We start from the raw sequence: 21,436 nt of genomic DNA, 5'->3' as shown, positions 1-21,436 counted from the left end.
TTAAGTCAGTTATAATTGTTGTGTTTCATTTTCTGAGAGTGCAAGCATGTTGAACCAACATCACATTGTAACATTGACTCAACACCATCACCATTGATATATGGATGAAATTTCCAAAAAATGTCAACATTAATTGCTGGAACAAAAGAGATGTTGATTCAATACAGTTAACATTGACACATTAACATTATTTTGATGGTTGCTATCTATCTGGGACCCTAATCAAACACACCTGAACCAGCTAATCAATGTCTTCAGGATTACTAGAAAGCTACAGACAGGAGAGTTTATCAGGGTTGGAGCTAAACTCTGCAGGACAGTGGCTCTCCAGGACAGCATTTGCCCATCCCTGTCCTAGAGTTTCTTCTAATGAGCTGATGAGTTGAATCAGGTGTGTTTGATTAGGGAGACAAAGAAAACCTGCAGTGTTGGGGGTCCTTCAGGAGCAGGTTTGGGAAACACTGGCCTACAGGAATACTATGAATTAACAGCACTCCAAGTCAACACTCAGAAGCCTCTTTTCTGTGTTCCAAATCACACCCTTTGCCCTCATCCACTATTCCCTACAATACAGTCCACTTGACAGAGTGAATTCAGACACTGATGAACAACTGATAAGCAGAATCACTGAAGGACAGAGAAACAAGAACAGAAAAAAGAGAAACACAAGAACTACAACTGACTTTCAGCCACACTGAGTGTGAAAACAGTTTACAAACCAGTGTAACATTATTTATTTCATACATGTACAAAAGTTCTTGTTGAGAATTAACAGATATTTAGTTGTTGATGTTTTATTGAAAATAATAAATGTTGTTGTCACCATGATGGAAATCAGTGTTTGATTTAGTTGGGCTCTTGACCCTTGACTTTATAACATTAGTTTATCTCTGGCTGTTGTAATTGTGAGTTTATAAAGTACATTTGTTGTGGCAAGAATTCTCTGATCTCATCCTGTGTATAAGCTTTGAATTTGTGGCTATTTCTTATATATTGATCCTATATCTGTGAATGAGTACAGAGTGAGATCCAGCAATGTTTCTGTAATCAGTAATTCTGAAGGATATTGAAATCATATAGTGAATTAAAACATTTTTAACTCCTGCTTGACTTAGATACAGACCTAGATCAACAATCAGCATATTAATCTCAACAATACAATGTAGCAATGTGTAGCTGTTTTTTTTTTTTTTTTTGCATGATGTGTTTAAAACAAATTGTTATTGTAACTGATTGCTGTAGCTTCACAGAGGTGGTAATGTAACACTTTTGATACAGGATTAAACTCTGAATAAGATCAGTGAATAAACAGGCTATATAATGATTTTGTCATCATCATCAATATAACAAACCACATTCACAATCCATTTGTGTTTGTCTACAGATGTAGCTTGCAAAAACACAGTTCAAGCAGCCAGACAAAATCTAATATTAGTTCACACGTTCATGGAATCTGATGTAGTCTTTATGCGTATTTGGCTTGCTGTCCAGAGGAGGGCTCCGAGCTCGGAATTTCGCCCGAACCCAGAGTACTTCCCCCTTATACTGGGGTAGACCCAGCCTAGTGTGAGGTGATGGGGTGGTGGAGGGATGCTGAGAAACTTGTCGTGAGACTGAAGGTGAGGAAAGGCTTTATTTATACCAGCTTCCTCTTGTGCTGATTGGTTGATAACCTGAATGTGCTCCTCCCGAACTTTGTTACATGAAACTTCATAAAGTCAAGGGTCAGCATCCCAACTAAAGCAAACACTGATCTCCATAACAGTAACGTCAAACCAAACATTTTCAATTAAACATCTCAATAACAATTTCTGTAGATGTATGACAGAAATAAAGTCATACTGGTTAATAATAAGTGTAATAATGTGTCATGGTTGGAAGTCAGTTGTAGTTCTTGTGTAGTATGGACACTACAGAATTTTCCTGTGGGGTTGAAAGGGTTAACAGTGTAAGATAAAAAGACACACCCACGGAATGTATTTTAACAGTAATAAATTGTAAGTTAAAAAACAGGTATATAGTTTACTGTAAAATGTTGTTTTTTTGGGTCACCATTGTGCTGAACCATTGGTCAGGTCAGGCTTGTTGGAAGCTTGCTACTGATAACATGTAAACCAGTACCACCTGTTCCATGGTCGAGCCACCGGCGACTAATCTGGTGAACCCACTGGACCGCATAGGGAGTGGGAGGGTGGGTAGATCCAGTCTTTCACTCTGTCTGTGTCCGCTGGAGTCTTTTCAAATTGTGCACGCGGATAAAATACATTCTAAAACGTGAAAAGCGTTTAACGACTTAATCTCCTAAAATAGTTCAATTAATATATCAAATTATGTAAAGAAAACGCTTTACTATAGGAGGAACGCATTGCATTCATATTCTGGGTTCATCTGCTTATCTGCACATAGTATGGTTTCTTAATAAAGTGTGTACTGTGTATCATCAAGTCACATCAAGCCACGTTAAAGTGCTTTTTAAGCATTTTAAAAGCTTTTTTCACGTTAAGCATTTTAGAATGTCCCGTGGAAAACCAACTTGTTAACGTTGGCCGGCGGAAGTGCGATCATGGTTTTCCTGATGCTAAATCCAGCCTTGTAGAATATCCTTTCTGATGGTGTACATCCACACTTTAGATTTTCTTATCCCAGACATTGTTAAATATTTAAATCCTTGCCGCCAAGACGCTCCTCTGTCGGTCACGGATTGAAAGTGAAACTTAAATCTGTCACGGGGTGTTTGGATTTATTCACGCACGTTAAAAAATATCATATACAGCATTATATAAGCATAATAGCAAAATAATAACTTTGCACATTTTTATATACAGCATTATCATAATAGGCTGAATATTAACGTATTGACAGAAAACCGGTAGTTCTATGTGAAATCAGACATTGAGCGCCCCCATATAGCCAAAGTGGCATGATCCTCGTTTCACAACACCTCTGCGAAGATTCGACCGTGAGATCGGTAGTCGAATCAGGCTCCTCCAATCGAAGCATCGAATCTTCGACTATTCAGGGTCACCCCTAATAAATATATATATATATATATATATATATATGTATGTGTGTATATGTGTATATGTGTGTGTGTGTGTGTGTGTGTGTGTGTGTTTTTGTTTATATTACATTGTGGGAACCAAATGTCCCCACAAGGATGGTAAAACCTGAGATCACCTCCATTGTGGGGACCAGCCAGCGGTCCCCATGAGGGAAATGGGTTAATAAACATACTAAATTATATTTTTTTGAAAATGTAAAAATGCAGAAAGTTTTCTGTGATGGGTAGGTTTAGGGGTAGGGTTAGTGTAAGGAGATAGAATATACAGTTTGTACAGTATAAAGACCATTAAGTCTATGGAGAGTCCCCACAAAGATGTGTGTGTGTGTGTGTGTGTGTGTGTGTGTGTGTGTGTGTGTGTGTGTGTGTGTGTGTGTGTGTGTGTGTGTGTGTTTTTGTTTATATTACATTGTGGGAACCAAATGGCCCCACAAGGATAGTAAAACCTGAGATCACCTCAATTGTGGGGACCAGCCAGCGGTCCCCATGAGGGAAATGGGTAAATAAACATACTAAATGATATTTTTTTGAAAATGTAAAAATGCAGAAAGTTTTCTGTGATGGGTAGGTTTAGGGGTAGGGTTAGTGTAAGGGGACAGAATATACAGTTTGGACTGTATAAAAACCATTAAGTCTATGGAGAGTCCCCACAAAGATATGTGCGCCTGTTAGAGAGTGTGTGTGTGTGTGTGTGTGTGTGTATGTCCAAATGTCCCCACAAGGATAGTAAAACCTCAGATCACCTCTATTGTGAGGACCAGCCAGCGGTCCCCATGAGGGAATTGGGTTAATAAACATACTAAATTATATATTTTTTTGAAAATGTAAAAAAAAAAAATGTCCTGTGATGGGTAGGTTTAGGGGTTCGGTTAGTGTAAGGAGATAAAATATACAGTTTGTACAGTATAAAAACCATTAAGTCTATGGAGAATCCCCGCAAAGATAGTGGACCAGACATGTGTGTGTGTGTGTGTGTGTGTGACTTGAGTTTATTTTTTCTTCCTATATTACAAATATATTTTTATTTTTATTATTTGTATTGTTTAAAATGGGTTGTTAATATTATTGTTAAAAATGAGTTTATTTTTTCTTACTATATTATAAATATATTTTATTGTTCTTTTTATTCTTTTTATTGTTTTTGTTTAAAATGAGTTGTTAATGTTATTGTTTAAAATGTGCCGTTAATGTTCATTTTATAACATTTAAACCTCATTTACACAAAAACACATGTGTTTTGCTGAAATGTACATCTTTGATAAATATCCATGGCTATATACTGGTCAATAATTCTTTCAACCTCTCAAAGATCAACAGAGCGGCTGCCAGTTTACCAAAGGTTGAATTTACACAACAGGTTTTTGCAGGTCATTTACGGGAAATCTGAATTTGACTGCTCTTACTCTTCATATGCTTATGAGATCTTTATGAATCTCCTGCACTGAATTTGCATTTGTGTTTTTCATTAGGCACTGATTCAAAAGACTCAAGATTCAGATTTATTCAGAGTCTATATGTTAAATGAACTTAAAATATATATATTTGATTCATAAAAGGTATGAAAATAAAGTTATTTGTGTATCACACAGGAGATTCATAAAGATCTCATAAGGATTTGAAAAGTGAATGACAGTCAAACATAAATATTACTTGCTATACTGTTAGATTGTAGATTGCTGAACTGAAGTGTCAGTTTACTTACAAAACAAATGCAAAAAAACAACAACAGAGAGATAAGTTTGGACTGTGAGGGTCACGGAGGCGGGTATAAATCTGAGCTGCTGCAGGTCCACACATACACACACACACACACACACACACAGACACAGACACGATGGAGGTGAAGCTGCTGTGTCTGACTGTTGTTCTTCTCTCCTCACCCCTCCTCACACTGTGTGACCCGCTGTGAGTATTAAACACACCGTTTGCTCATAGAGTTACTAATAATCAGTTTTTAAGATTTCAAACGCTGTGATTTGATCTCCTCAGGTTTGTTCTGTCAGCTCCTAATTTGCTGAGAGTGGGTTCCTCAGAGAACGTGTTTGTGGAGGCTCAGGATTACTCTGGAGGAAACCTGGACGTGAGGATCTCAGTGAAGAACTTCCCAAAGAAAGACAGTGAGATACTGTCCAAAACAGTGACACTGACTGCAGAAAACAATTACCAGATCCTTACAGATATAAAGGTGAGAGCTCCATAATTACAGTGATGTTTCATTCTGTAACAACAACTCCAACTCTTCATAAAAGGTTGAATAATTATCTCAAAGGGAGTTGACTATTGTTTCCTTTTACTCTTTGTCAAAGATACTACACAGAACAGCATGATTGTAAAGACATCAAAGACCCCCAAACAACATTGTTTTGAAAATATAAAGGCAACTTAGACCATTGTAAAGTACACGCAAACATAACATAAATCTGTTGACTCTTTGTGTAAAACTCAAACAAAATAGTCCAAATAAAGAAAGTTCAAGAGTAGTAAGTCCATGCAAGCAAAATATAAATAACAAAAATAATACTCAACAGTCCCGTCTCAGTCCTTTTCTGCTTGAGGCAATTTAAAGTCCTAATGAAAAAACAATGTCCCCGAAAAGAGGAAAAAATATAAATCCACTGGTTCAAGGCCCCACAAAAACAGGTTATCCTCCAGCTGAAAAATAGGCCCCAGAGTATAGTCCACCAGGTATATCCCAGACCAGAGCGTGCACATATGAAATGGCTCCAACGGATAATACACCAAGCCTCTCTTCCCAGAGAACATTTTAGACAATTTACTCAGAGCTAGGTTAGCTAAAGGAACCATGCCACCTCACCAAACACACCTTTCAAAATGGCCGCCCCCCTTTTTCCTTTATCCCTCAGCTCATCCTAATAAGAGTCCTTAGAGCCGAATAAAAGTCCCCCTCAAAAATAAGCATAGGCAAATGCTCAAAATCAACATACATGCCGAAAAATAAATAAACAATAAACATATTGGCATGGCACATACATACAGATATCTCACACGTTTTTTTTTGTTTTTTTTTACTTAAGTGAGCATATTGCAGGGCTTTACTGTGGCAGTGTCACAACATGGTGAGAGTCAGGAGCAGGCTGGGAAGCAGATCCACGTCCAGGTTTATTCAAATAATCCACAAAGTAACTAGCATAAACAAATAAAAATACGATAAACCAGAGAATGTGATTTCAGCAACTGACAGAGAACAAGGGCTATATATACACAGGCATGATTAGAGTTGGGGTACTCGAACTCGGACTCGGACTCGAGTCCAATTTTTAATGAACTCGGACTTGTCACGCACTCGGATGAATTTGTACTCGGACTTGACACGGACTCGGACATTTTAGACTCGGAAAATTTGCCGAGTACAGTCGAGTCCGGGCACTGGAGGAGGACACAATATTATTCAAAAACGAAACGAAACTAAACTGCTTACATTGTGTTGTGTCAGTGTTGAGCATTGTAGCCAATCACAGATATGTATATTAAGCACATGAACACAGTGGCCAATCAGAGGCGTTTTGAGTCACCATGTGGAGAAGTCGCTCAAAACGTTCAGAATCAGCGCGAGTTTTATCCTTTCGCAAATCTCCTCATAAACGACAAAGTCTTGACGCGATATAAATAAGAGATTCGCTGTGCAGTGCGGACAACTTCAGTGTTTATGACGAGAGTTTCAGTGAGAGTGCAAAACGTAAGTGAAAGAAGTAAGTGATGGCTTAAAGTGAGCGCTATTGACAATCTAAATAATATATTTTTTTCATGCTTGTAGAGGACCAATGGTTACGTTCACACTGTAAATTAAAAAGAGTGATAACTGCATTTAAATGTGGGAGAGAATCCGCAGAATTTTAGTCCTGTGAGTCATGAAATTGCGATGATTGACACAGTAACCATAGCAACATGAGAACGCGATAACCAAAGCAACATTTTGGCGTCTAATAATGTTATGATTTTTGTATTGATTTAGCCTACACTTTAGTCATAAGTTTACATACACCTTGCAGAATCTCCAAAATGTAATATTTATTTATTTTTTAATGAGGATGATCATAAAAACATTGTTTCTAGGCTATTTATTACTGCCCTGAAAAATCTTTTTCACATAATGGATGTTTAATAGCCTAGTCCACAAGAAAAAATACAAACACAAAATACAAGACAAATTACATAAGGCTTGATTTTAATATTGTGTTTCTTTACCTGAATGATCCACAAGTTTTTTTTTAATTTTTTTTTTTAATGGTTGTTCATGAGGAAAAATCCTTCAGCTCCTGCACATTCTTTGCTTTTCCAGCATCTTCTGCATATTTGACTCCTTACTAGCAGCGACTATGATTGTGAGATCCATCTTGTCACACTGAAGACAACTGATGGACTCATACACAACTATTACAAACCCTGCAAACATTTAGTGATGCTCAAGAAGGAAGCAACCATTAGCCAGGGGGTGTAAATTTTTGAACTGGATCATTGGTGTAAATTGCTCTTATTTTATTTTAGATAGTAGCACAGGCAAGTGACTGCCTGCTAAGCATTTCTGCTTGTCGCACCTCCGACGGTGCCATTGCGGGTAGCTGCAGGGTCATCAGCCGGGAGCCACCCTTCATTGATGTTTCGCTCCATTAATCCCGGAACATCTCACGGTGGTGGAGCGACGACAGGGACGTCTCCCTGCCGCCCCCTGCAGCTAGCCCTAGGAACCATGCTTTCCCCAGGCCTTGTCCTTCCTTCTTAACCAAAGCCAAAAGCTTCCCTGCTCTGCCTCCTCGGTCAGGTCTTTCAGAGCCTTTCTTAGTTTGGGGCCGGTAACTCCCATGCTTTTCAGGAAGCGCTGGGTAGATGCTCCCACGAAACCCCTGCAGCCGACTTCCACCGGATAGCTGACAGCTGACCACCCCGCCTCTCTGCATTCGGCTTTGAGGTCGAGGTACCGGTCTTTTTTCCTCTCAAACGCTGCCTCCATTCCTCCCTCCCACGGGACAGTGAGCTCTGCCAAAATTACTGCCCGGGCTGTGCCAGACCAGAGAATGATGTCCGGACGAAGGTTGGTTGTGGTGATCTCAGTTGGAAACCTGAGCTGCCGGTCGAGGTCCACTCTCAGATTCCACTCGCAACTGCCTGCCAGGACTGATCTCTGTGGCTGCGTGATGTTAGGGGCCCCTCCTCCCTCTCAGACGAAGTGGATCATCCGTCTTGATGTCGGTAGTAGGCACTCCCTGGCTAATTCCACCCTGCGTACCTCCAGGATCTCCGCCAGCTTCCGCAGGACTCGGTCATGGCGCCACCTATACCGACCCTGGGTCAATGCTGTTTTACAGCTTGACAGGATGTGCTGGAGGCTCGGATTTGGGGCATTGCAAAGTTGGCAGCTCTCCTCTGAGCCATACCACAGACAAAGGTTGCTGGGGCTTGGGAGGGTGTCGTAGGTGGACCTTATGAGGAAACTCAGCCTGGCTTGGGGGATCTTCCACATGTCGGCCCAACCTACGGTCCTACTTATTACTCCTTCCCAGGTCGTCCAGCGACCTTGCTGGCGTTGGCTTAGAGCTTTGATCTGATAGCTCTCCTCCTCTGTCCTGACCACCTCAGAAATCACTAGCTCTTTCCTCTCCTTCCTTGTGGCTTTGGACCACATCTTCGGAGTAGTCCCCCAACCCAGGCCAGTTCTCCCTGACTGTGTCCTGCCAACAATTTCTTGGTGTTTCAGCCTGCTGATTGCCTGGTCGACTGCTAATTCTGCCCTCCACTTGCGACCTGTTCGGACTGGGGCTTTGGTGTTCTGCACAGATGGGTCAGACGAGTCCCTTAGCTCTAAGACAAGCCTCGCCTTCTCCTGTCTGTAGCCCAACAGAATCGACCTCAGTGGCAGTTGGAGTGCATTCCTCCCAAATAGGCCAACACTGGAGAGGCTCCGGGGTAAGCCCAGCCACTTCCTGATGTAATTGTTGGCTTTTGAGTCCATCTTCTGCACAGTGCAGGTAGTTATCTCGCACATCTTGAGAGGCCACATTAGCCGCCTATATAAGGTGAATTGGTAGCACCAGATCTTGAATTTGCCCGGGAGATGGCTCTTGTCGATCCGCGTCAGACCTTGGGTCAGTTGTAACATTACTGTATTAGCCATATGCTTATCTGACAACTCGGCTGTATACAGTTTCCCAAGGCTCCGGACGGGTTGTTCTGCTAGTATTGGGATCTTCTCACTGTTCACTGTGAAAGAGATGTGATCATTTCTGACTCCTTTGCGTATGGAGAGACTCCGGGACTTAGCAGGTTTTATCCTCATCCTTGCCCAACTAAGGAGTTCTTCAAACCTCTAGCTAGTCTACCACTAACTTGACTTCAGCCCATTTGGGTGGTGTCATTTCAAATTCGATGGCTGGCTCAGCAGGACGAGGCACGTGTCCTGGTGACCCAAGCGGGATGTTCTTTTCTTGGTCGGTTAGCTGGTTCTTGATGTAATCCTCAAGCTCCTGCTCGGTAGCTTCCAGCCTCCCGCTCTTTTCGGGCATATTTGAAAGGGTCCCGAAAGAAACTCGCTCGCTCCTTCTCTTTCTTGCCTCTTCGCTTCCGGATCCGCTCTGCCCTTCTCAGGGTTGCAAGCCTGCTTCTGATCTGATCAGACCCTCCTTTTCGTTCTCATCTGCTTTCCGCCAGGACTTCCTAAGCAGCCTCCTCTCCTTCACAAGCTTGTGAATCTCTCGCTCACGCCTTCCCACCTCCCTAGGGATGTTCTTCCTCTGGGTTACCTCCCCAAACCTCTCTTTGCCCTCCCCATAAAAATCATTAATTAATTTAGTCCTGCCATTTAGAGGCTAAATAAGATATTAGCATGTAAAACAAAATAAGATCATCAAAATAAATAAAAATTAAAAAATCAACGTCATCTTGCTCGAAAGTTTACTCCTGGCTCTTAATGCATCGTGTTATATTCTTGAGCATTACCTTGCAGAATCTGAAAGATGTACGATAGGTAAACGTATGACTGTAACTATACATTGGAATCATTTTGTAAGGTTTAACATATTAATTTAAGAGCTCAGTGTTGAGATCTTTCACTGGAATTTGATTGACATGCGATCTGACCAATCATAATGCAGATACCTGCCATTTTTGTCCGACAAACAAACCAAACCAGATAGTAGATTCGTGCTATAACTAGAAGATATTATCAGTTCATGTGCTGCTTGAGTTGAGGCCTATATTAAAGCACCACAAAACGGTGTGTATTGTTTTAATTTCATAAAAATTACAAAATTTTAAAGCTGAGACTTTATTTCATACCAGAAGTAGCCTTGTCTTGTCTGTTGGCGCATTGTCAGTGTCCTCTTTGCTCCGCAATATATATTTCACTGTGTGAGAACATGTGGAGTGAGAGCGGAATGGCTTGTCGGACGTAGCGGCAGTAAGAGGGGCGGGTCTTTGTGAAAGGTCAATTTAAAACCATTTAAATCTTTGTGGACTCGGCCGGACTCGACTCGGACTCGGATGTTAAGGACTCGGACTCAAGTGCGACTCGGCCCTCTTTGGACTCGGACTTGGACTCGGACTCGATTGTTAAGGACTTGGACTCGACTCGGACTCGACAATGGTGGACTCGGACCCAACACTAGGCATGATAACAAGGGGCCGTAGATAATAAGAAACACCTGGAGACTAATCAACATGAAAACCTATAAAGAACTACAAAACATGGTGTAAGACAGGAAATAACATAAGAGTCCAGGAACACACAAGACAGGGGAACACAGGCTGGGATCATAACACATTCTCATTAGTTTATTATCAGATAAAATTCAGGCTGACTGATTATCTGTTCTCTACATTCCTGATGATCAGATCTATTTCTCTGATGATCCTCTGGAGAAGCAGTATGTGTATCTACAAGCTCAGTTTCCATCTCACACTCTGGAGAAAGTGGTCATGGTCTCATTCCAGTCTGGATATACATTTGTACAGACAGACAAGCCCATCTACACGCCTGCTAGCAGAGGTACGATTATGTGCTAAGTAAAGTTCACAACATCATTTCGGGAGGAATTAACCTAATCTAATCTTTCAATTAACTGCTGGAGCATAAGCAGCCGCTCACCTTGCTCTGGCATCAGCTGTTTTAGCGTCCCTCCACCTCCCCAACTCCACCAACATCATTTAAATAACATAATTATAACATCTTGCTACCATACTTATCATGTAAGCATTAGTAGTCCCACTGGAGGGTATATCTATGCTCGAGTTGAAGCTGCTTCATTGAGCCCTCCATTGTGGACAGCAAGCCAAACACGCTTAACCTTTTTAGCTTAAAGATTATATGGGCAAAGGAACTCATGAAATACTTGGAAAATATAACGCACAATGTGAACTTTATACATAAGCATGACATAATTGTTTATTATTAAACTGACTGCTATGTGTATCAGGGTTTGAATCTGAGTAAAAAACATCAGAACTCATATTTCAGTTTTTTGCTTTGACCTCTTTTGCAGTTCGATACAGGATTTTCTCTCTGACGCCCAACATGAAACCACTCAGTCAGACTGCAGTCACGTTGGAGATCATGGTACACACTTATATAAGTGCACACTGTTAATACACACACACACACACACACACACACACACACAGAAACACACACACAGAAACACACACACATACATGTCTATATTACTAACAGGGGACTATCGCTCTACACTGGCCAAGAGGGGACTAGTGTTTCTGGTCATTTTGAAGAAACAAAAATGACATACAAAATTTTCTTTTAAGCTCCTTTTTCATAATATAACTTCAAATATGCATTTTTTTATTTTTAAAAAAACATGCCAAGTGGGGACCTGAAACTCTGAACGATCTCTACCTATACAAGTGGGGACTCTCATAGGCTGCAATGGAGCTGTGTGTGTGTGAACAGTGAAGTGAACTGGCAGCGAAGTCTGCCTTCATTATGTAACTATATATACAATATATATATATATATATAACCCATCAGTTATCAAAAAATAAAAAAAATGAATTTTTTTAGGAAAGACCATTTAAATCTACAACGGGGTAAAAAATACAGACGGCCCGACGGCAACATTTCAAAAGCAGAGGCGAGAATATCCTCTTATCATTCATAATATTATTTTTCTTATTTAACGCTCTCTCTTCAGAGATACTTTCTAAGCTTGGTTATGCAGTCCCTAACAATTTACTTGTTACTACTTTTCTTAATAATTTCTTCTGTACCTCAGTAGCAGTTCCATACCAACAAATAATACAGAATATCATAACACTTACAATGAAAGCACTATAAAACATCAGAAGCGTTATGTTGTGGACATTACAGCAAAGTTATTGCTTTAAGAAATTCATTCTCTGTTGTGGCCTATTAATTAAAACATAATTTCTACTCTAATAAAATCAATAGACGTCATTTTTTTCTATTTCCTTTGTTTCTAGGATGTTGATGTACAGAGATATTCAGTGTTTGAAATATTGCTCAATTTAAATGCAACCAAACATGTGTCGCTTGTTACCATCCAACAGTGGACCCTTCTTTAAGATCAAATTCAAAACTTTTAAGTTGACTTGCTTCATCTGGTCATTTTGAAGAAACAAAAATGAAATACACAATTTTCTTTTAAGGTCTTTTCTCATAATATAACTTCAAATACGCAAAAAAAAAAAAAACTTAAACATGCCAAGATGGAATCTCAACTCTGAACGATCTCTACCTATACAAGTGGGGACTCACAATAGCCTGCAATGGAACTGTGTGTGTGTGTGTTTGTGTGTGTGTGAACAGTTAAGTCTGTCTTTATTTTGTAACTATAATTTATTGCTACAACGGGGTAAAAAATACAGACGGCCTGGCAGCAACATTTCAAAATCAGAGGCGAGAATATCCTCTTATCATTCATAATATTATTTTTCTTATTTAACGCTCTCTCTTCATAGATACTTTCTAAGCTTGGTTATGCAGTCCTTAACAATTTACTTGTCATTGTTATGTGCCATTGCACACACACACATACATGTCTATATTACTAACAGACCAATGTCGCTCTACACTGACCAAGTGGGGACTTTCTGAACGATCTCTACCTATACAAGTGGGGACTCACAATAGCCTGCAATGGAACTGTGTGTGTGTGTGTGTGTGTGAACAGTTAAGTCTGTCTTTATTTGTAACTATAAGTTACATATAGGCCTTCATAGATACTTTCTAAGCTTGGTTATGCAGTCCCTAACAATTTACTTGTCATTGTTATGTGCCATTGCACACACACACATACATGTCTATATTACTAACAGACCAATGTCGCTCTACACTGACCAAGTGGGAACTTTCTGAACGATCTCTACCTATACAAGTGGGGACTCTCATAGGCTGCAATGGAGCTGTGTGTGTGTGAACAGTGAAGTGAACTGGCAGTGAAGTCTGTCTTCATTATGTAACTATATATATATATATATATATATAATATATATATATATAGTATATTATATATTATGCCTTTTATCATTCATAATATTATTTCTCTTATTTAAAGCTTATTTTCTCTCTTCATAGATACTTTCTCTGCTTGGTTATGCAGTCCCTTTAGGGTTTATGGGATTAATCAAACAGAAATAGCTCTTTAAGGTAACAATTTCAGGTGACTTAGATGGATGGTAAAGAAAGATACGTGTTTGGCTGCTTTGTACATTTCTTGCCATCACAAACACACTGTAAAGATTTTGGAGGTCAATCTCAAAATGTTATGTAGACTTGCTGCACTGAACATTTTTAGTTGGTTCAGTTGAAATATATGAAGTAGGGATGTTCATTTAACATTTTGTTTTCTGACTGACAGCTGATGCTTGTTAACCAGTCAGATCAGTTAACTGACATGATTTGAAGGTTAGATTAGAATTAAATGGAATTAGAATAGAAAATAGTCTGTGACCGATTCAAATACCTCAAATATGTAGACTTACATGTGCAAATAGCAGCATAAACAACAGAACATGAGGATTCACACACCGTCACATCAAGCACCGGCAGTGCTTCTGTGAACACAGTAAACCAGAATAAAACTGTATATATAACTGTATATATAATAAATAGGCCAACTTAAATGAACAATTAACAAAACTAAAGTGCAATAAATAATACGTACGCTTTAGGGTCTGTTTACACGACATCATTTTCAACTGACAACTGAAAACTGAAAACGTTTTGGCCGTTCATTTCAACGAAAATGCCATTTTGGGGGCCTGACAATGCAAGCTTTTGAAAACGAGTTTTAAAGGGGTCATATAATGCCATTTTTGTACAAGCTAATATGATTCTTTAGGGTATAAATTAAAGGTTTGTAATATACTTTAATTAAAAATTCTCATTAGTATTGTAAGAAAACACTCATTTTACCTGGTCAAAAACAGCTCTGTTTTCAGCACGCCGTTTCAGTGCATGTGTCTTTAAATGATAATGAGCTTTGCTCACCCCGCCCCTCTGTTCTGTGCTTACACCGTTTGTAACACAATAACACAATAATAACCATAACGCGTCATTCATTATAAACGTGGGATTATGAATTATATTGATAACGTCGTACATAGAAAACATGCCGTATGTACCCTGAGTGTAAAAATAGCCGCATTCATCGTGAAGCGTGCAAGCAATTTGCAAAGATTAATATAAAGGTCAATAAAACGTTACACTCACTTCAGTTCTTCTGGAGGTGCAGCACGAACACAAATAGTTGGTAACCGATCCTTTTTTCAGGAGCAGCTTCTTAGCAAAACCAGTTTTATACTGATCCTCGTTTGTAAAGCAGTCTGGTGAAATGATTCTCGCAAACATGAAAGCATGGACGTTGATTGTGGGGAATCCCCGAGAGGGAATCCCCGCGTCAATGCTTTGGGAATATTCCATCAAAACATCAAAATGACTGCTGTGTTCCTTATTACACCCAAGAACAGAACGCCACAATCGCATAGACGACGCCATTCTTCTCCAGCATATCAATGCACTATGATGACAGACAGCTCGCTCACGAGGGCGGGTCTGTGTTGAAACGCTGCTGTCAATCACAATCGTGGGAGGGGTGTCGATTTTGTGACGTCACAAAATCGAACGGCTTGATTTCAGAGAGGGTCAAACATATAAGGAGATTAAAAAAAAAACACTGGATGGATTTTTATCATTTTTGATGGTTGTGTACAGGCACTGCCAACACACATTTCAGTACAATCAACTTGTAAAAGTGCATGTACCATTATATGACCCCTTTAAAGTGCAAGGTTTTGAAAATGATGCCTTTACCATCTGCATGTAAACAACATAAACGTGAATTTGTGAAATTGGTATGTCATTCCAACCCGGTCACACTAAATGCTTCTCTATAGCACACATTGGGCCCTATCTCGCACCCAGCGCAATTGACTTTGTACAGCGACGCATGTATCATTCCTATTTTGCACCCGCGCACAGCGGACTTTTCCCTCCACAGACGCACGTCGGTTAACTAAGAAATACACTTGCGCTCCCCGGGGCGGTTCAGCGCAAAGAGGAGGCGTGTTCCGGCACAAACGTTCCCTCATGCTATTTTACAGGTTTAGAAAACAATTGCGCCACTGACCGAAAAAAAACTGTTTAAAGTCAGTGGCGCGTTGCGCATGTTATTCATATGTTATTTTAAGGGCGCATGCTTGGCCATAATCAATGTAGCGTGTGCACAACATACACTTTTATTCTCTCATCTACACAGAAGCAGCAGTTCTCATTTTTGCAAATCATACATTATTATGATAGATAGATAGATAGATAGATAGATAGATAGATAGTTTATTATAAAAGCATACATCTAGCTTACACATTTACCCAAATTATCATACGCCTGTTTAATGTTTAACCGAAGTTAATTTGGGTGTGTTTCTCCATCCCCAACGTCCCTGACGAGAACATCGGTCTCCTCGGCTGTGAACCGCTCCTCGCGTGCGCCTGGCAAATCCGCCGTTATAATAGGACTCCGCTATAGAACAAGCGCGCATGCTCTTAAAGGGAATGTGAGATGACGCTCTGATTGGTTTATTTCACGTTTCGCCCAAACCACACCTATGAATAATGAAGCTACTTCAGACCAACCCCTTTTAGATTCCCTTTTAGAGTCATTTATCCCGCCGGTATAATAGCAACAGCGCCGAGATCCGCCCACAAAGTTACTTGCGCTTTGCGCTTTGACACTTGCGTTTCAGATCGTTAAAATAGGGCCCATTGTGTTTATTGTGCAATTTATACGCGGAAATGAGTTTTTGCGTGTATGTGATACGCATGGGTGGGTTTAGGATAGGTTTAGTAGTGGTGTGTAATATGTAATATGTATTATATGTTTGGTTAGGATTAGTGCTGTAGGGTGTGTGTACACGCAATAAAGTGCGTATCATATGCATGTAAAAAACTAATTTTCGCATAAAACATTGCACGATAAACAATGCGTGCTATAAGAGATGCATGTTCATGAGATCAGGCTGGTCATGCACAAGTATATAACATGTTCACATGTGTACTTATCATCAGGTGTTCACATGGTCATGAGTATTACGTGTTTGCCGTTTTTTTTTTTTTTTTTTTACAAAGTGAACTACTGGCCTGGCTTGCATAATACAGCCCTTTTAGTGTTTATAGGGTTTGTTTGTAAACAATGTTATAGTTGTATTTAACAATATTTTACATTTTGCACGCAGTTGTGTAGTGTATTACTTTAGTTTGAAAATTACTTGCATTATCTTTTTAACTGTTAAATTCTCATTAATTTCTCTTTCATTATGCTTAGATGAGGTTAAATCTTGGCTTGCTCAAAACTTTTTGTCTTTAAATGAAGACAAAACTGAGGTGATCGTTTTTGGCCGGGGGTGAATAGAGCAGAAATATTGCTTTAAGGTAACAATTGCAGGTCACCACACAAGTTAAACTGTACATGATCTAGACTCTAGATAAATATAATGCGACCGCAGCAGTAAGTCAGGGGAATGCTTATATTTATTCCTTTGGTTTCAATTTTGAACATGTTGCCGTTCTTTTTAAAAAGGTACACATTTTAATACAATTATAAAATTATATAACATGATTTGATACTGTATATTAGCAGCAATTACGGTACACATTTTTCACTTTAGCAACAAAGTGGAGACCCTCTTTTCTGTAATGAAAGACCAATCTTATGGGTTGTGGTCTCTCAGACATTGGCAGTAATAAAAATAAAATAAATACATTGTTTACCTTTGGACTTAAATTACACTTGATACTGGGCATCATTCCATTTTTCCCCTGACTGACAGGGGATGCTTGTAACCCGATCATAATCTGTTATTCGACAAGATTAGAATGTTATATTCTAATTAAATTAAATTAGAATGTATGTATTTCTCAATACTTATCACTTCTTTCAAAGCTCTTCACTCCCATTGTCTTAACCTTGCCTGTATAGTAAATCAAGTTCTGTTGGTCTTTGTGTTTAAGTGAGAAATTAATTCATTTAAATTGAAAGATCTCAATGTTTATAAGATCTTTCAATTATGTTTAACAGTTTTGAGCGTATAAAAGAGTGTATAAAAATGGGCTCTGAGTTTTGGCAGTGGTTGTGTCTAAGTGAAATATGTAGTTTGGAAGATGTAGTCACTGAATGCATTAATACAACATTGAATGACACAGACATTTGCAACACTTCTACAGTAATACCGTATTAAAATATATTCAGAATCTAAAAAATTAAATACTATCAAAACAATTAGATGTAGCTGAACACATACAGGTATTAATCTTTCAGTTTCATCACCATCTATAAAAAGGGGAAACTTGGGGGGAAATGTGTACTGTACTGTAAACAATGAACATGTGACATAAAATGCTGTGAATTCTGAACAACAGAAAACAGCAGAAATATGTTATAATGCTACCTGTTATTTGTGTTTTTTTTATTTAACGTGTGTTTTTTGGGTAAAACCTTTTCTATTGTTCCGGAAGAATGAGTTGATCTGAGACATGAATGAAGTTTCAGTGCATTTTGAATGTGAAATGAACTGCTGTCAAGCTGTAAGTTGGTTTGGAGAAGATATCATGGTCTTTTAACCTGATATCATTTAAGATATCATTTAAGACTGTGGTAGAAATGATTGAATGATTTAACTATAACTCATTATTATCCTTGATATTCTAAAATAGGTATTTTTCATGTGTATGTAGACTCTAGTGTGTGTGAATTGAGTTGTTGCACTTCCCCCCACACACAATTTACATATCGATGCAGGAAGGCCTGAAAGGCCAGTGTTTGTCTCAGGTGAGAAAACAGGCCAACAACCCTCACAGTACTGTTACCAATATATGTGCAACTTCTCAAATAAACTAAAATAAACTAGAGAAAACGCTGGGATTTACCTTTACATATAAGATAGATCCAGTGAAAGGGATGCAGTCTGGAATATACACCATTCCTGAGGTTGCCAGGTGTGTAAAACACTGACTGAAGATATTCAACCTGAGTGAACTTTAATGATTCAATGATTTCTCTTTAGTTTATCTACACAATACTCATAGATGTGATCTGTGTTATAAGATTCATTTGATCTGTTGTATAATGCTTTTTAAATTTTGTTAAAGTGTTTTGAAATGTTTTTGTTTCAGTCTTGGGATCTGGAAGGTTGTCACTCAGTACACACACACTCCTCAGAAGACGTTTACTGCAGACTTTGAGGTCAAAGAAAATGGTAAGATGTGTGTCAACAAAATTTGTGTTGTGTAAATGCGATAAAAACTAAAATAATGTATTTATTTATTTGTGTCTTTTCTCTGGATTGGTTTATAGTGCCGCCAACATTTGGAGTCAGATTAAGACCCAGTAAGTCTTTCTTCTATGTGAGTGACGAGAGCCTGACAGTCGACATTGAAGCCAAGTAAGACAACATATGTTCTGCTTCACTGTATTGAAAATTAATCTTTAATGTGTGCACACACTGATTTAAAAAAATCTCTATGTAAACTACAAAATAATATGTGCTATGAGAGCAACCAAAACTTTTCATGAGTGTTTGAGATAGTATAACTTCCAAAAGTAACAAAGACATTTATCTTAGTCTCAAAAGGCATATTTTTTTGAGTTGTGGTTATTCTGTATTTTACTGGTAGTATGAATATTGTTTCCTGTGTATCCGCTCTCATGACTGAAGTTTCCTCGCTCATCGTTCCTCGCCTCCATACAGTGCAATAAGAGGACTGAGATGCTCTTCTAGATGACTGAGATCCATCGTTTCCGGGCCATGGGCTGGAGGACGGAGGAGCGAGGAAACAAGAAAGCATCAGTTTGAGCATTGAGAAACACCCACTGATTTTGGGGATGCTAGTGTGCTAGGGCTGGGCGATATATCGCACGATATTGTTATGCGCATCTCGTTAGTAAAGCCGGTTCCTTGATTAGTAGTAAATCGCCATCACCTGCTTTCAGATGGAGCGGCATTTACTACAAAGAGCCGTAGTTAACTGAGTTATAACTGCCAGATGAACAAAAAAAAAAAAAAAAGTGATTGATGGTGTTGGTTATATTATGACATTCATCATTTGAACTTGATCACTGAACTCATTAAAATCCTTCTTTCTGACTTCGATTTATGTTGTTGGTTACAGCATAACTGTGAATCTGCATAAATGCCCAGATTTTTTGATATAATATAAAGGATTTCTTAAAAGTTGTTTTTAAAAAAAATCATTCTTTTAGGCACACACAGATGTCAAGATTCAGTCAATGCATCTCAACAATGGTGAGGAGCAGAATATTAAATTAGGAAAAGTAAATTACAAAGACAATTCAGATCATAATTTATTCATACCGCAATGCATGATGGGAGCCATTAATGAGTTGTGATTGGTGGCAGCCACTGCAACATGCTTTATTATTGTCACCATTGTTGAGATTCACAGGCTGATTATTGATGTCTGTGTTTTAAATGAATTTATCCGAATGTCTTTTGATCAGAACAATGTTTATTATATATATTTTGAATTATAAGTAAAGTACTGATAATCATAGGCTGAAAAATCACAAAACTGCTGCTAACAAGTTAAACCAAACTATCTCAATCAGTTTCCTTTTTCAGATCACAGCATGATTATGTCAAAACATAACCAACACTATAAGATAACATTTTACTTTGTTCATTTAACTGTTATAAATCAATAACAGCAGACAAACAACAGTAAATATTAAATTAAACATATAATGGTCTAGAGCCCAACTAAAGCAAACACCCATCACCTTAATGGTAACTTACAATTTGTGATTTTCTCCTTCAGTGATTCTGCTTGTTAACATCAGGTGTCTTCAATAATGCTCAATAATCACTAAATTAATCATTTAATTATCTCATCAGCCCTAAATGCCGCTCCATCTGAAAGCAGGTGATGGCGATTTACTACTAATCAAGGAACCGGCTTTACTGACGAGATGCGCATAACAATATCGCGATTTAAATCGCCCAGCCCTATAGTGTGCAATGAACATGATGGATTATGGACAATATATTGATGTATGCTGTGTCTGAAAGGAACTCTGTGTGTTCATGTTTATAAGCATGAAGGAATGAGAAGCCCCAGGGGGGTATTGCACAAAAGCAAGATAAGGGATTAAGCTGGGATTTTCCAGTTATCCTGTCTGAATTTAGCCCTGACTCGGTTGCATGAAGGGAGGCTAAATTAATCTACATTAAGTTACTATGGAGATTTACACTTTGCAGCTAGCCTGCTCCGGAGCAGGCTAACAACCAGGCTAAGATTAATCCTAGTGATTTATCGGCCAGTTCCTCCCTAAATCCTACTAGATATTAATGTGTTTTAGTCACTTCATGGTCCTGCATTAAAATACTAGATATTCTGTCATTCATCCAAGTATGCGTACTGTTATTTTAGTTATTATTGAAAACTGCTGTTCATTTCAATGTCAGAGGTTTGATGAATATTATTCGAGATTTAAAGCATTTATTGTCATACACCCAGTGAGGAAAGCAGATTTTCCTGAGCAATTATTACTTTACTGTCCACAATGAATGCCAACACAGTGCAAAAGAACTATACAATACAATATGAGAAATAGAATATAGACTGTATATCTATATATGCAAGTATAGAGTAGAAATGTACTGTTGAATGAGAAAAAATATCAATATATTATATTTTATTGCAGTTGATGAGATACAGTGCTATGCATAAGTTTAGACACCCATGCTAAAAAGAGGAATAAAAAAATCATCTTTTGGAAATTGAACTTAATGCCTTATTAAAAAAATTAGGAAAAATCCAACCTTTAAGGACACCAATTTTCTTTGTGAATGAATAATGTATCGTAAATAAATAAATGT

General features: G+C 38.6%; 1 protein-coding gene across 1 annotated transcript in view; it reads left to right on the top strand.

Annotated features, from left to right (window-relative positions):
* The window catches only part of LOC311077827 (complement C3-like), a 140,907-nt gene that overhangs the window by 32,228 nt on the left and 87,243 nt on the right, over positions 1 to 21,436 (top strand). The window contains exons 4-7 of the mRNA XM_084106458.1: positions 11,554 to 11,627; positions 18,451 to 18,536; positions 18,714 to 18,796; positions 18,895 to 18,982. Coding sequence (XP_083962584.1) covers positions 11,554 to 11,627; positions 18,451 to 18,536; positions 18,714 to 18,796; positions 18,895 to 18,982 — 331 coding nt within the window. The remainder of the gene's footprint in view (positions 1 to 11,553; positions 11,628 to 18,450; positions 18,537 to 18,713; positions 18,797 to 18,894; positions 18,983 to 21,436) is intronic.

This window comes from Abramis brama (assembly GCF_963993115.1).
Source record: "Abramis brama genome assembly, chromosome: 2".
NCBI classification, from domain to species: Eukaryota; Metazoa; Chordata; class Actinopteri; order Cypriniformes; family Leuciscidae; genus Abramis; species Abramis brama.
The sequence above is the reverse complement of the archived record's forward strand: the minus strand, read 5'-3'. Positions and strand labels throughout refer to the sequence as shown.